General features: G+C 34.5%; 1 protein-coding gene and 1 long non-coding RNA gene across 3 annotated transcripts in view; one reads left to right on the top strand and one right to left on the bottom strand.

Annotated features, from left to right (window-relative positions):
- Positions 1–17,430, bottom strand: part of LOC135733259 (uncharacterized) — a 28,469-nt gene that overhangs the window by 1,568 nt on the left and 9,471 nt on the right. Inside the window, exons 3-12 of one of the 2 annotated variants that reach the window (XM_065251658.2) lie at positions 8,187–8,517; positions 7,163–7,486; positions 6,635–6,760; positions 6,407–6,472; positions 5,788–5,874; positions 5,655–5,692; positions 3,886–5,519; positions 2,570–2,830; positions 843–1,172; positions 429–720 (exon numbers count right to left, since the gene is read on the bottom strand). In XM_065251658.2, the coding sequence (XP_065107730.2) occupies positions 5,469–5,519; positions 5,655–5,692; positions 5,788–5,874; positions 6,407–6,472; positions 6,635–6,760; positions 7,163–7,486; positions 8,187–8,301 (807 nt within the window). In that variant the 5' untranslated portion in view covers positions 8,302–8,517 and the 3' untranslated portion in view covers positions 429–720; positions 843–1,172; positions 2,570–2,830; positions 3,886–5,468. Of the gene's footprint in view, positions 1–4; positions 721–842; positions 1,173–2,569; positions 2,831–3,885; positions 5,520–5,654; positions 5,693–5,787; positions 5,875–6,406; positions 6,473–6,634; positions 6,761–7,162; positions 7,487–8,186; positions 8,518–17,430 lie in introns of those variants that run through there. The other variant, XM_065251657.2, reaches the window with a different exon arrangement.
- On the top strand, positions 14,712–15,964 carry LOC135733262 (uncharacterized). The gene is made up of 3 exons (XR_010526928.2): positions 14,712–15,142; positions 15,219–15,359; positions 15,436–15,964. It is a non-coding gene; the product is annotated as an uncharacterized lncRNA (long non-coding RNA).

The raw sequence follows: 17,430 nt of genomic DNA, 5'->3' as shown, positions 1-17,430 counted from the left end.
GTTCCAGCATTGTTTACACTGTTAACAATTTTTTGCTCTACCATAAGAATAATCAAATTGACTGTACATGTCATTTTAACTTACTATTTTATATCTTGAACACTGATTAATTGCTTTCATTTATAAAAAGTTGAAATTTTTATGAACAACGTTTATTAGATGGCACTGGATGTTAGGCAAATTGTTTTTAGATGCTGTTGTGTAGAGTAAAAATTTTAAATTATAAAAAAAAAATCCATAATTGATAATACTAAGCCAAATGAACAAATCCCTAACAAATTAAAAAGAACAAATGATCAAATGCCTCTTTATGAGTAAATTCATAACAATAACTCTACTTTCAAGGGCCTTAATAATTCTAGCAGTGGCTCTTATCTTAGATCAGACATTACATTGATATGTTGAAGTGGGGGTCTCTGTTGATGTACCTGGATCATTTGAGATCAAACTGATTGTTATAGGAGCCAAAACTTTTAGTTTGTTCTCAGTAAACACTGCACACTGCCAATGCAGCAGGTCTGACTGAATGCTGCTCACATTCACAGTGAGTTGTTTCTTGAAGTTTGTCTCATTCATAATTTGTTGTTTGACCAGCACTCCTCTGTCCCCATCCATCCTGAGCCAGGCCAGCATCACTGACTGAATCAGTAACATCAGACACCTCACAGGTAAGAACAACAGACTCATTCATCAACACACCACCAGGGGGCTCTGCAAAGACTGAAATTAACAACAACTTAAACTCATTGTAAAACATTGAAGAATGAACAGAGTAATGTTGCTATAGAAGGTAAATAAAGCATTAGACTATAAGTGAGAATTCAGTTTGCAACTTTACATACCTCTGATGGTGTGTAGAGTTGTGGTTGTGTATGGTTTGTTGTTATTATCTGGAATACACCTGTAAGTCCCACTATTATTAAACTTTACAGGTGAGAGGTGAAGGATGAACATTTGACTATTGTATGTGGCAGAGGTGTTTCTTCCTGGTGTAATTGTTCCTTTAACTTGAACTTTTTCTCCTTTTTCTACAGATATTATATCATCTTTTTTAGTCTTTGTTTCCCAGACCCACTTCCAGCTTTTGTATTCCTTTTTAGACTTGCAGATCAATAATAAATCACTATGACTCGAGCTTTGTCTGTAAATTACAAGCTTTTTTCCTTCTGAATCTGAAAAGACATAAGGTATTAGACAATAGGTAAACAATTTTGTAGAAGCAAATGTTTTAATTTATCAATGTCAATTATAAATAAGTATATTTCGATCTACACAAATTCATTTTTAATTACTTTAATTACAAATGTGTTTAATAATAGATTGTTACTGGAGTCTTCATCTTGCGTAAGTATCCCTTAAAGCATAAGTTTATACCTATTTTTAAAAATAGCAATTACATTTTTTACTGATTAATACGGTGGCCAACAGGGATCACTGCACTGCAATGAAAGAAAACAAACACTAGCAAAAAAAAAACAAAATATAGAAACAAGTCACTTAACTGCAAAAAAAATAAAAACAGCACAGATGACAACAGATGTGTTTTTAAAGGATAGTTCACCCAAAAATGAACATTCTGTCATCATTTACTAACCGTCATGTTGTTCTTAACCTGTATGAGTTGTTGTTGTTTTTTTTATTAAAAGATGATAAGTACACAGCTGATTGTAACCATTGACTTTCATAGGAAAACAAATATTATGGAAGTATTGTGATAAATATAAAAAAGATATTTTGATAAATGATGACGTACCCATTCAATTCCACCGTATTTGTTTTCCTACTATGGAAATCAGTGGTCACAATTAGCTGTGTGCTTACTATCATTTGTCAAAATATCTTTTTTTTGTGTTTATCAAAAAATTCATACAGGACAACAAATTATGGCTAAATTTTCATTCTTGGGTCAACTATCCCTTAAGGGGACCAAAAAAAGTGATTTTCTGCACTGTAAAAAATCTTTGCTGCCTTTTTTGTTAAATCAACTAAGTTTTGATGTCAACTTACTATTATTTATCTTGACAAGGGATGAGCTGCTACAACTTAGAATACAATATATTACAATGTAGTTTAAAAAAGTCAACTTCATTTTATAAGTTATAACAACTCATAGGTATAACAACTCATCTCTAGTCAAGATACATAATAGTATGTTGACATCAAATCTAAGTTGATTAAAAAAAAAGTAAGGACTGCTGCTTGTTTAATGTTTAATGAGTTATTTCTTGGTATGTATAAATTGGTTATATAAATTTTCTTCCTTTTATGTTTTAACGTTTTATATTACATAGCTGCTTATGCAATACTCTTTAAATAATTACATTTTTGGCTTCATATTTGCAGCACGTTTAAATATTTAGTTGTGTTTAGATGACTTGCAGTGCATGTGATGTTATCTTAATTTGCTAGTTTTGTTTTTCTGTTTGCATGTGTTTTTTCATTGCAGTGCAGTGATCCCTGTCCGCACCATAGTTTTGGGTTAAACATCCTTAGTCCCTCATAAACATAAATATATGATTTACAAGCAGAAAAAGTTTTTTTTAATTAAAGCTTAAAAGAATGTACTTACATTGAGTGACACAAACTGTGTGATTCATAACAGTTTCTTCACTGCCATTTTGCATTATTCTGCAGTAATATTTTCCTTCACTGTGTTCATCAACATTGTGTAAGATGATGTAAGCAGAGTTGTTGTACACAAGAGTTGTGTTGGAGGTTTGTCCGCCGTCTTTAATCCACTGTAATGTTGAATTTTCAGACAGGAGAGGGACATCACATCGCAAAGTCACATCAGATCCTCGCTGGTAATTCTGCTTATTACAATCAAGTGCTAGAATTTGCACATTTTGAAAAACATTTTTATTAGTTGTTATACAATATTTAAACTGTTCACTCAAACAAATGCTGGATAATTTTTTACCTGTTATGCATTGTAAAAATAATGGAAAATGTACTAGTAATTGTCTGCCAGGAAAATGGACGTATAACCCTAACCCTAATTTTCGCTAACCCTAAAACACAAGTCAATGTGCATTCTTCAAAATGCAGCTAAAACTACTGTAAAACAATCAATAAAGAAAATTTCCACATATTAATAGACTCGATTAAAGACGAAGACCACATCGCATGATATGATCACTGATGGAGTCCCCCAAGGATCAGTGCTTGGATCACTTTAAATTTTCATATGATACAACATCCCAAGGACCCATTATACAATCACATGGGGGTTTTTATGATTGCTATGCTGACAAAACCCAGCTTTTCTTCTCATTCTAACTAGACAATCCCATCGTAGAAGCTTGCATTGCAGCCTGCCCGAAAGACATCTCAGGTTGGATGAGAGATCATCCATCTCCAACTCAACCTATATAGCCAAGACATATTTTTCTGGCCCACCCTGCAGTGTCACACAACTTTACCATCCAACTTGGGGCTGCAACCAAAACACCAACCAGAACAAGAAGAAATCTTGGAGTAGTCTTTGATGACCAGCTGATTTTTACTGAACACATCCCAAATACAACAATTTTTGACTAGATTTGTTTATACATCTGTATGGATGTCTAGTGATGATCTCCCAAACTCAGTCCGGTTAGCCACATCTCTCACAATATTAAAAAAACGCTTGAATCATTTACCAGCAGAAGTCTGTATCAGCACTTAAGTTTGAGAGTATAATGTCTGACAAGTTTGATGATGAAGATGAAAGGTTTGACTTAGAAAATCATCTTAAAAAATTAGCTTGAACATAATTAAATTATAAAATAATTTTTCCATTCATAAGAGGTACATTTTCACAATAAAAAAGTTTACAGTTAAAGAAGAAACAATTAAAACAAATATTACAGAACATTTTTATAATCACTTAAAAATGAGACTCACAGGTAGCATGAAGTCTGAAACATAATCCACACACTAAAATTGAGATTTTGAGAAGTATAAGTGACATGATTTGTTGTTTCAGTGCCTATGAAGTGAACTCAGGGGAGTTTAAACAAGAAGACAGTATCTTTAACTGGGCGGTGCATTACTCAGAACTCGGTCTGTTACAGAAAACTATTAAAGTGTTAATTTTGAATTAACAAATGAAACATGATACTAGATAGCACATTTTTTTTACAGTGTTACAGTTTTAACTCGTACAATGTGAGTGAAGCTTTCATTTAAAATCGCAAAATCTCTAAACAAGCTTTAATCCTTCATACTGTATGTACAAGCACTGGTTAAAAACATTATGGTTTGAATCAGCGGGATGTTTAAAAATGCCTGTAACTAACTAAAATATCTTATATTTCAATCAGGTTTAGTTGGAATAAAATGTTTGAACCTTACTCAGGAAATGGTATAAATTAAACCCATCTTGAGGTTTCTTGCAAGCACACTAATCTGATTTCTATAAAGCAAGTGTTATCTAAACTACCAATCTCACTAATTTAGGGTGGTTCATGTTTAATATTGAAAGTTACATTTATTTATAAGCACATACAAAAGAATATTTTCATTGAACTTGTTGACCTTTTGTGACAGCATTTTCCGTTAGGAAGAATACTAAGATGGTTTAAAATGAGATACTAACATACTGTAAATGCCTCATTAGTTGAATGTATTTTAAATGTGGCAAAATGTCCACATATTTTTTTTACATTTATATAGCTGTATCTAATCATCTTTGTTGGATGCAACATTCTTTATTGACCCAATAATGCATTATTAATGATAATGCTATGTAACCTGTTACAAGCTACAAATAAATAGATTATATGTGTGAAGAAAAGAAATGGTAAATGTGGTAATGTATTAACCACTGTTATTTACCTGGTTTTATTTATGTTCAAATTGTTAGCTATTTCTTTAAGATATTATCTTTCCTGTATATTATACTGCCACTGAAGTCAATTTATGTTAGAGAGGAGGTACAACATTTTTATAATGCAGTGTTATTCTAGTTATAGTTATTGTAGTGATCATAATAATATTATAACATATTTAGAATGCTTCTGCTTTCATAGAGCTATTGGGTAACTTTTTACAATTTAAAAGTAAATTCTTTCTATAAATATGAATATTTCATGGTTTAAAAGCTTTAAATGAAATGACTTTTGTGCATGCTGATTTGCTGGTTGCTTTGTTTTTGCAAAGATAAATCATCAACGCTTTTTCCATAGCAGGAAATACCATGCTAAATTTACCACGTCTTGAAACTATATTGAGGTTTCTTTCTGCCGTCTGATCATAAATAAAGAAAAAGTTTAGTGGTAATGATGGTGTTTTTTTTTAAGCAAAACAACATCTGAACACCCTTACTAAATTAGCATACCAATAATGACTTAAACAAGAAACGATTTATAAAAAATGAATAACATGAGTTTACATTCTATTATTCACAAAAAAATATTTATTAATTATTTGCAAGTCTTTTCCTCCTCCATTATGAGTCAAGACACTGAGAATTTACAATGAATGTCTCACTGTATTTTAATAGCAGAGTAGATGACTTGGTTGCTGCTGTCCAACACCTGCAGATATTGAGATACAACTTTAAACTTTAAACATTTATTGACATCATGCTATTCATTAACTTGACATAACATGATTATCATCAACCAATCGAAATGACTGAAATATCACTGTGGATATGTTTTACAGCTGACCTTTGAACTTGCATTAGTTCCTACCAAGCTGTCGTCTCCTAAAAGAAAAACATACGAAAACAAAATAATTCAGCTCAGCACAGATTATTATTATTATGGACATACAGGGGGTAATGGTTAATTTCTATCTCACCCTGAATGCATCCTGCTACAGTCACTGAAGCATAATGCAGCTCCTCCTCTTCCTCTCGGGATTTCAGCACACTGTCACGACCTTCAGCTCGTAAAACAACGACACATACATTCTTATTTGAAATGCCATTTAAGAAACTATGTGTTGAAACTATTATATAAACTAAAACTAGTTAAACATTGTGTTAGCAATGCAAAAGGTCATGGTTTTGAACCTAGTGAGCACACATACTGGTAACAAAAACTTATACTTTGTAATGTGCTGTAAATTGCTGTAAAGCGTCTACCAAATGTGTAAAAATGTAAATGTGAATTGTATAGCTTCATTGGTAGAGCATTGTGTTAGCAGTGCAAAAGGTCATGGGTTTGAATCTATGGAGCACATACTTATAAAAAATTCCTGCCTTGTAAGGCACTGTAAATTGCTTTAGATAAAAGCATCTGCCAAATGCATACATTTTATGTAAAATGCAATATGAAGTATCGCATTGCTTTATCAACTCCAAGGCCATTTGTTTGACTACCAATGAATGCATGTACTGATCAATTGTATTGTGTGACAATGTGCTGCAAGTTATTTTGAATTAAATCATCAGCCAAAAAATGTACATTCTTTGTACCTGTCCAAACAGGGTCAGTCTGAGAAGTGTTGCTATAAGGTCTCATCTCTGTCATAGATGTCCCATCTACAATAAACAGTAGCCTAATGAATGCACTTTACTTTAATACTTTTCATCCATCTGTGAAAAATCTCCAGCTTTCTCTACACATATGTACCAGTTTTTGTTGTCTTACCCTGTTTTAAAACAATGGTTTTTTTAGTGGTATTAATGTGCAGAGGTGCTCACCACCAGCAAATGTTTTTCGCTGACATTTAAAAACTAGAAGACCCAGCAGAATCAGCACACAGGCAGTGACAGAACAGGCCAGGAGGATCATAGTTTGTACATGGCTGTCCTGTGTCCAGGTGTCGTCTGCAAAAACATTTGAGCTATATAATAACACCAGCATATGTGTGCCATATAATACACCATGTCAAATCTCTATATCCAGTATGTTACACTGTTACACTGAGTTGCATTGATTTATAAAAAGTTGAAATTGACTAAATTATGTTATGTACAATGTTTATTAGGTACTGAATGTTGGGAAAATTGTATTTAGATGCTGTTGTGTAAAGTAAAAATATTTTAAATTATTAAAAAAATTAAATGTAGTCATTAATCCATTGATTGATAATACTAAAGCAAATTAACAAAAATCCCTAACAAATTAAACAGAACAAATGCCCCTTGACCTATGAGTAAATACATAACAATAAATGTCAAGGGTCTCATTAATTCAAGCAGTGGCTCTGATTTTAGATCAGACATTACCTTGATATGTTGAAGTGGGGGTCTCTGTTGATGTACCTGGATCATTTGAGATCAAACTGATTGTTATAGGAGCCAAGGCTTTTAATTTGTTTTCAGTAAACACTGCACACTGCCAGTGCAGCAGGTCTGACTGAATGCTGCTCACATTCACAGTGAGATGTTTCTTGTTGTTTTTATTATTTAGCATTTGCTGTTTGACCAGCACTCCCCTGTCCCCATCCATCCTGAGCCAGGCCAGCATCACTGAATCAGTAACATCAGACACCTCACAGGTAAGAACAACAGACTCATGCATCAACACACCACCAGGGGGCTCTGCAGAAACTGAAATTAAAAGGATTCACCCAAAAATGAAAATTGTGTCATCATTTACTCACCCTCATATTGTTACAAACTTGTATAAATGTCTTTGTTCTGGTGATTACAAAGAAAGATATTTTAAGTAGAATTTGTAACCAAAATGATCAGAAGCCCCATTGATATCCATGGTAGAAAGAAATCGATGTAAGTTAGTGGGGCTTCTGATTGGTTTCATTTTTGGGTGAACTATTCCTTTAACAACAGCATTAGATCCTGTTAAATTCAGTTTTAAGGGACGTGGAAAACTAACACATGGATTATGTTCTTTAGTGCTAAACATTAAATAACATTGTAAGTACACCACATAAGTACACCCTATACACTTTAACAAATTTTGGGTTATTTTCAACCCAGTGTTGGGTAGACAAACCTAACCTGTGAGGTTAAATTAACCCAGAAATTGTTTATATTTGACCCATCAATGATTTAAACAGCCTATGGGTTAAATTACAACCCAGCAGATTGGGTTGCTCTTCTAATGCTGGGTTGAAAATAACCCAGCATTTAAAAAAGTGTTGTTTATAGAGCTTGTCAACAGATCTTATAATTTATCTTATAATTACCACAAAATATTATAATACTTATATATAATATGAAAATAATATTAATATTCATATTATAATATGAAAAGTAAAAGAACAAAAAATATATATTTTTTACAAACCTCTGATAGTGTGAAGGATTGTGGTTGCATATGCGTGTTTAACATTGTTATCCACCATACACTTGTATCTTCCACTATAATTAAACTTCACAGGTGAGATATGAAATAGAAACATTTGACTATTGTATGTGGTAGAAGTTTTTTTCCCCGGTTTTAATTGGTCCGTTAACTTGAACTTTTCCTCTTTTTTCTACAGCTATTAATATGGTATTTGAATTAGGCCCCAAATTTAAGATCCACATGAACCTGTGGCATTCCTTTTGAGACTTGCAGATCAGTGATAACTCACCAGAGCTTTGTCTGTAAATTGTAAGCTTTTTACTTAGTGAATCTGTAAAGACATTAAGCATACAGTAGATTGGTGGATTTCAGTAACTGATATTTGTTAAAAGAAATAGACTAGCACAAAAGCACTTATGTAGCTTAAAGGGGCCATGGCATAAGACTTTTTAAGATGTAAACTAAATCTTTGGTGTCCCGAGGGTACATATGTGAAGTTTTAGCTCAAAATACCATATAGATCATTTATTATAGCATTTTAAAATGTGCCTTTTTGGGTGTGTCCTTTAAAATGCAAATGAGCGAATGAAGTGCAAACACTGATCACAATGATGGTGGTTTGATGCAATTCAAACTCAATTGTGCTGTCAATTATTCTCTCTCTCTCTCTCTCTCTCTCTCTCTCTCTCTCTCTCTCTCTCTCTCTCTCTCTCTCTCTCTCTCTCTCTCTCTCTCTCTCTCTCTCTCTCTCTCTCTCTCTCTCTCTCTCTCTCTCTCTCTCTCTCTCTCTCTCTCTCTCTCTCTCTCTCTCTCTCTCTCTCTCTCTGCACTAAATGACTGTGCCGTGGTTGGATAGTCCAGGTTAAGGGGTGGTATTATTATAATAAGATGTCCTTATGACATCATAAGTAGAGATAAATTTCAATGACCTATTTTTTCAGATGCTTGCAGAAAAGTTTTACTATAACTAAGTTACTGGGTTGTTCTTTTTACATTTTCTAGGTTGATAGAGGCACTGGGGACCCAATTATAGCACTTAAAAAAGCAAAAAGTCACATTTTCATGCCAAGGCCCCTTTAAAACTTGTACAATTTCAAAAAATAAAAATGATACAGAGATTGTCTTTGTATGTAAATAGGGCTTATTAGTACCTTAAATGTACATAATGGTTCCAAATGTACACTCTAAAATGCTAGGTTATTTTCAACCCTGAAATGCATTTTGTAGAATGTATACACACCAAAATGGTACATATTAGGACTTTCATAAAGGGTAACAGTGCTTTTGTACCATATTTCCTGAGAGTATATGATGCAACTATTTTTTTAAAGGTCACTTTTATGATATTATGAATTTTTTAGGTAAACAATAACAGTCAATTCAACAGATTATTTATAAAATTGAGATCACTATTAAGACACAACACTGAATTTAGATGAGGAAATTAAGAATGTACTTACATTCAGTGACACTAACTGTGTGATTCATAACTGTTTTTACACTTTCATCTTCATTTAACATGCAGTAATATTTTCCTTCACTGTGTTCATCAACATTGTGTAAGATAATGTAAGCAGAGTTGTTGTACACAAGAGTTGTGTTGGATGCTTGACCTCTTTCTTTAATCCACTGTAATGTTGAGGATTCAGACAGGAGAGGGACATCACATCGCAAAGTCACATCAGATCCTCGCTGATCTTTAGAAAATAGAAAATACAAATAAAGAGCCAGCAAAACAACAGAATATAGACCATTTCAAAAGATATAAACAACACTGGTCCAGAAGCACTTCCTGTTTCTGTTTGTGACTGTTTTTTTTTATTTCACACATATATCATTATCTTAAAGATGTTTGTTTAACTTTTTGACTCAGTTCAATATGTTCTGTTGGTTGTATTTTATCCCAACGTTTATCTAGTGTTAAAAAACTGAAACAGGAAGTGCTTCTGGACCAGGGTTGTTTACATCTTTTGAAATGGTCTATATGAAGTTGTTCTTCACATGTGATTATTGGTCTGAATTTTCCTAAGTTTTTATAAAAGATTAGGTGCATTATGATTTTGGACTTGCGTGCTTAATCACAGTCACATATTTACTGTTTATTAATTTATTAAATATGATAATGATAATATCGAGGGTTGAGAACAAAAAATACCATGGTTTTACCCTCCTTTGTGTACCAATTTAATATTTTAATCCTCCAAATTGATTAAGAATTCACTAGTGTCCTTTTAGCAGCAGAAAAACCTCATCAGGAGTTTAATTTGATTTCATATGTATATATATATATATATATATATATATATATATATATATACATTTCACTCAAAATATCACTTACCCTTTTCTGCTTCTCACCCCTCAATATAATATGTCATCTTGGTTAAATTAAAACAACCATGAAATAAAATAATTTGTGTCTGTTTGTTTAGAATCATTATTCAGAAAATTGAACAATTAAGAGGTTAAAATTATGAAAATATATTTTGTAGGTTTAGGTTTCTAATACTCACCCTTTTCAATGCTATGACATCCTTCTCTCAACATTGTAATCAGAAATAAGATTAAAAGCATTGTGTCTGTTTAATATGAAAAAGAATAGAGTAATGCAATCTCTTTCGGGGATCTGAGGAAATAAAAAGCAGAAGTGCTTAAAATCTCTAAAGTGAACCGTTTATAGTTCACAAACATCTGCTATTCACAAATGAAGTTGAAGTCTTTTTTTTTCAAATATAACATACTGTGACAGGAAGCATGTAGAATAAATTAACGTGCAATTAGGCCTACATTATGTCAGAATCAAAGCATTTAGGATTAAAATATTAAAGTTGTGCAGATTAAAAACTTTTGGCTAGATATTTTAGTTTTTGGCTAGATATTTCAGACATATGTGACCCTGCCTGTAAAAACCCAGCTAAAGTAATTTTTTGTGTGTGATTTACTTTTTTTTTTTTTACTTTTTTTAAGAATCATTTTACATAATGTAAATTATTACAACAAAATTAGCTGGTGTATCTTTAATATTGACTGTAGCCTATGTCAAATATTGAAATGAAAGTGAAATTAAACACTAAAATTAAACATGGCCCTACTCTCATAAGATTTTTGGCTGATTTTCAGTGTGACATGTTTTGTGTCAAATAGGTTGACACAAACGTTTAATATAACATTGCACAGCCCTTACGAAAATTAACCATGGTTTTATTGTGGTAAAAGTGTAGTATGGTTTTTTGGTGCATTGATTATATCAGCAAAACCATGGTTTTACTACACTAACCATGGTTTAACTTTGGTTTTTGAAAATCATGGTTGTCAACACCATGGTTATTTTGTGGTTACCATGGTTTTACTACAGTAACCATGGTTTTTTGGTTTTAACTGTAGTAAAACCATGGTTAATTTTCGTGAGGGAGAATCTGTTGTAGCCTATATTTACAAATAAAAATACATACTGTAGGCCTATATTACATACCATATGACATACCAAATTACAATAGACCTATAAACAATGCAACAAAATCAGGTTGACTGCTGTCTTTAGTGATTTAGCAGCCAATTATGTAGTCTACTAGATTTAAAGCGGATATGTGGGTATGTTTTTTTTTAGACTGATCTTGATGCGAACATGAGATTCATTGTCTAATTGCTATAAATGAATTTATAGAGTCTATGTTTGTCAGTTTGCTCTGAGGACAACGTTTGTTTGTTTCGGGATAATGTAGAAAGCTTAATTTAAAATACATGAACATGGGCTTATTGAAAACAGTGTAACCGTGCAATTTTCATTGCATTTACAGTACATGTGTTACACCAGCAGATGTCCTCAGCGTCCGGTGTTTCGAGCTCTTCGAAAAAGTGAGTCATTATGACTGTTGGCTCAATTGATTCGAAGTTTCGAAAAGCTTTGTTTCTCACATCAGTAATTGACAAATGATTGTTGCTGAACTTGCGTTATGTTCTTAAGGCGGTGCTTACCTGTTTGTGCGACTTGTTCTATAACACACTTTATTAGTTTTCTGAACACTTGAAAGTTGGCGTGAATCACTGTGTGTGATTCTTTTAAACGGATAACGGTTTAAAAGAACCGATTCGCAGAAATGTACTTCGCCTTCGCAGATCGATCAATCTATGACATCAAAGTACCGCGAGAGTGATTAGTGAGCCCAGCTCTTGTTTTGCTCTCGCGGTACTATGATTTCACACGTCATCGCAGCGCCACATGAAGTCGAAAACTCCATTTTCTTATCATGATTCACTCCCACGAATGACGACATACATGACAGACAATAGGCTTGTTTGAGATGAGCAAATTCTGCGCAGAATCGATCACCGGTGATCAGCGCAAGATGCATTCCGGTTAGAAACGTGTCCGACTTACGTCCGACTTGCTCTGATGTCACACTGACGTGTACAAAATAACTCTCGCGATGGAGAGGCGGGCTCGTCGGATTCTACAGCCGAGCGCAGTTGCTCTCCACCGACTGCGTTGACGAAAAGCACGATGGGAAAAGACTTGCTGACGACACAGCTTAATGCTGATTTGCCCGGGAATGTCAGCTGATGACTTTTTAATTCTAAAAACTCCACTTCCTGTAGTAGTTTTTATATTTATTCAACTTCGTGACTTATGACATTGATATTATTAATAAATTCCTTTAAACTTTTGTAATGGTGTTGTATTATTTGTACAGTGTGCTGTTTATTTCACACAGAAACGAATTTGTATTACGTCTAGACTTAGATTACATCCCAACATTTACTAAGGCTATGTTTACATTAATGCGTTTATCCTTTAAAACGCGTTACTTTTGCTACGTTTACGCCTTTCATCTACACTACATCACCGTTTTTGACCCTCATAAACGGATTCGTTCGCAAACGCTGAAGACCCTGTTTTAGTTTGAGAACTCAGACGTTGCTCTGAGTGTAAATGAACGTAGACGGAGTCTTATGTAAACGAACAGCTGATGTTAACCTGACAACGCATCATTTTTAAAGTAAAAATTATTTTATTCATGTAAATGTTGGTTTGCAATGGGGGTTTTGCCAAAAATAGTAAACATCTACCAACCAGCTATTATAAACGCTATATCGGATTGTTTTAACATGTATCCTTATAGATAATGTCTGTTTTATATTAATGTTCGAGTATTGTTGGGTTTAATGTGTTTATGTTTTGTTTAAATTTAGTTAGCTTACGAAAGATAGACTGTCATTTTAAACGCCATATAGGCGTTGTAAAGGCCAATATGAAGGGAGAATTGTAATGGGTCAGACATTATTTTTGAGTTTAATTTAAGTTTTGTTTGCTACTTTAAAATGAATTTCGTTTCAGATAATTTGTCTCTTAATTTTAATCGATGTTTTGTTGATAAGTTTTGTGAATATAAATTAATAAAAACAATAAACTCAACGTCATTAATATATAATGCTCGTTTAGGCTTGCGCTTTTAGCTATTCTGTGTTGCTAGCGGAGGACATGCATGGACCTCGCACAGTTTTAAAAATTAATGCAATAAGCATTTCTGGTAGGCTAAAGCAATACTTCACCTCTTACTATGTTTGATTGTTTTAACATGTATCCTTATAGATAATGTCTGTTTTATATTAATGTTTGAGTATTGTTGGGTTTAATGTGTTTATGTTTTGTTTAAATTTAGTTAGCTTACGAAAGATAGACTGTAATTTTAAACGCCATATAGGCGTTGTAAAGGCCAATATGAAGGGAGAATTGTAATGGGTCAGACATTATTTTTTAGTTTAATTTAAGTTTTGTTTGCTACTTTAAAATGAATTTCGTTTCAGATAATTTGTCTCTTAATTTTAATCGATGTTTTGTTGATAAGTTTTGTGAATATAAATTAATAAAAACAATAAACTCAACGTCATTAATATATAATGCTCGTTAAGGCGCTTGCGCTTTTATTCTGTGTTGCTAGCGGAGGACGTGCACGGACCTCGCACACTTTTAAAAATTAATGCAATAAGCATTTCTGGTAGGCTAAAGCAATACTTCACCTCTTACTATGTTTGATTGAAGTTTGCATTTGCTAAAATTTATTTTTGCTTCAAGTTCGCTACTGTTAGTACTGTTCACTTGAATGCTTTCTTTTTAAATCATAAAGACCTTTATGTTTAGTTATAAAATCAAAATTAACCTATTAATCATATTAATATGTTGTAGGGGGGAGATAGAACAGTATAAGACTTTCCCAAACACATTTTTATAGGTTCAAAAATAGTGTCTGTTATAGTTGCCAGCAAAGGACCCAGGTATGACTTTTTGTCAATATCGCACACCCCTAGGCTGCGTAAACGCGCAAAGGTAAGCTATTATTAGAGTAATAAGTTATTTTACACTTTTATGCGCATGCCCAGTTACATGATTTGTCATGTTTCATGGGTTTATGGTGGTGTATAGTGTGGATGAAGATTCTTTTTAAAATGCCAGTATAAACGAGGATCGTTTTCATTTTAAAATGCCGTTTTAAAACGCAAATGCTCTAATGTAAACATGGCCTAAGAAGCCTTTTCCAATAATGAACAGTTCAGCTTTGTGATTCTCCTTATAAACATCTTAATGTAAATGCATTTGTTGGTATTTCAGTTGCATCTATTTAATCCGCGATAAAATACGCGAACGCGATCTCTTCCATTGCTGACGTTTGCAGTCAACAACACTGCGAGATTCATGAAGCGTCCGGCTTGCCTCCACTTTTTTCACTCCTCCCCTCACTGCAGCCGGCTACTCTCGCCTATATTTCAGGCGAGGCAAGCTGCATCTCAAACAAGCCTACTGCTTCTGTTAACAAATTGTAGCAGGATTAGGTGAGCTGTGATTGACAGCTGATATAACCTATCAGGAAGGGGCAGTCCCTTTTTAAGTGCTGATTGGCTGCTCCTTGGAATACGTCATGTCCTGTGTTTCCCCAGGGTGTTTGTAACGATAGCGACAGGTGAGCTTTGTTAATGTGCTGCTGTTCATAGTTTTAATTTGTGTATGGTATTTAAACTAGTTTGTGTTGGATTTAGTGTGTCGTTTGTCCAGCGTGCTGGTGCCTTTCTACGTGTAGTGGTACATGACTGTGTAACCTCAGTTGGCTGCTGGTTGATCTGCTGTGGGTTAAACTACGCCGTAAAACTGTAATTTGTCTGGGGTGATACCACTATTCGGTAAGTGTCCAGAATGAAGTCAATGTTTGTGCATGATGTTGCAATTAGTTTTTAATATCGTATTTGTTTACTTTAGGGTTTTCCCTTTTGTTCTACGTCCTGTTCCTCGTGAGTGTTTGATTCTTGTGCTGCTGAGTAGCATCGCTGTAACATCGACTTTATCCTCCCCGCTGTATGCTGGACTTTACACTGTCTGGTTCCTAAGTTTCAGGGTTGAATTTTAAGATCCGAGTGAAGGAGTGTCCGGTGCATTTGGAGTTGACAAATGGACTGTGGCGTTGGCGCAGTGTAGCTTCCCTTGCCGTTTACCCCTTTTGTTTCTTTTCTTTATTTGTATATCATTTTTGTCTGAATATTTGTATATTGTTTATACTTTTAGGAGCTGAGGTTCCCACGGGTGGATGGATCTTGTGGTGGTGGTGGTAACGTTTCAACGTTTACCGTGTTACACATTTTTGGAAGTGTATAAGTGTGTGCTTTGAGTTCACCGTGTGGTGTGAAATTGTGCTTGTGGATAACTTGCGCCAGTGATCACTCCGGTGGGTAGCCTCAGCCCTGTAGGTTGGTACTGTGTTTATTTGTTTGTGTATTTGATTTGTTGCCGGTCATAGAGACAGAGCGCCGATATGCAGATTTGAAAACCACGCCCACCCCCCGGTAAACAATCCAACCGTCTCCATTGACTTTGTATTGCGAGAGGCTGCCTCCTTGTCATTTCTGGCTTATAACCAGGGGTTAAATTGGGATTTGTTATGTGGGGGGGCTCTGCGGGGAGGGGTACCTCAAGGGGTAACATGTTTAATACTGATGATAGCAAAGCCACTGGTGTGTTTCAATGACATTCTGGATCTCTATAGGATTTGATAAGTTTCAGCTTTAAAGCTGTGCCAGAGGTTGACCCAAAATATTTTAAAAAGAGATTCTGAATTTTAAATGATGCAAATCTATGAGTTTGACACCCTGTATCCATTTGTTGCACATGTCATTATGCACAATTGATCAAATTTTAAAGGAAGTTAAAATAATTAACCTCCTTGAATAATTCTAGGCATAAGATAGGCTACCCCAAAAGACTCAATTAACAAGAAAAGGTACAACACACAGTACTGTATCAGCAACATGTCTTAGAAATTAGCCATAGAGATTCCCTATGCTGATCAGCAGCTAAAACAATCATATAGTTAGGTTTAATTTGTGTAATCAAAATACATTATTTTATTCAACTATACAATAGTTATATCCAGTGTTATCCTTAACATAATGTAATTAGATGAGAGACATACATACTTTAATCCTTTACACGTTTCTAGTCTTCTATGAAGTTTTCTCGACGTGGGCACCATTCTTACCTCTCTGTCTCTCTCTCTCTCTCTCTGTCTCTCTCTCTGTCTCTCTCTCTCTGTCTCTCTCCTCAAATGATCCTGCGTGAGAGCGCGTTCTTGAAGTTCTGAGTGTTTTCGCTTGAGCTGCATAACTTGCGCGAAGACGCATTTAAAGGGAAAAGCGCGTGTTTTCGCGGCAATTGCTGCGCCCAATTCGCGTCATTTTCATCGCCCCGTGCGAGGACGCGCCTGGTTGCGTCTTTGCATAGACTTTGTATGTAATCTGCTCGCGCAAATCGTTGAACTTGCGTTGGTGAGTATGCATCATAATGAATGAAAACACATTATTCCCTTCGCGTCAGTGCACACGCACCAGCGCAGCGGGTACACTGGCAAGAGCAGAGCGAGACCTTCAGCCTATGTGCCGGGGCTTAGCCCCGGACGGCCCCGGCCCAATTTAAACCCTGCTTATAACAAAAAACAGAATAATGCCTAAAAACTGCTGTGTGACAATATGTACAGCTAACAAGCCAAAGAACCCAGAAATAAGTTTTTATAAGCTGTCGAGCCGTAAAACCCAGCTTTTAAGGAGAATAAATGGATCGCCGACTACGTTTCCCCCTAGTGGACGCAGTTCTACTAATAGAAGTACTATGAAAAGTTGCCTGTTTCCACTTTTGTTTCTTTAAACGCTCGTTTTATGAGGTCGACAGCTTAAAAAAAACTTATTTCTGTTTTTTTTTTTGCTT

This window comes from Paramisgurnus dabryanus, chromosome 15 (assembly GCF_030506205.2).
Source record: "Paramisgurnus dabryanus chromosome 15, PD_genome_1.1, whole genome shotgun sequence".
Lineage (NCBI taxonomy): Eukaryota > Metazoa > Chordata > Actinopteri > Cypriniformes > Cobitidae > Paramisgurnus > Paramisgurnus dabryanus.
This window is presented reverse-complemented; position numbering and strand designations above follow the sequence as displayed.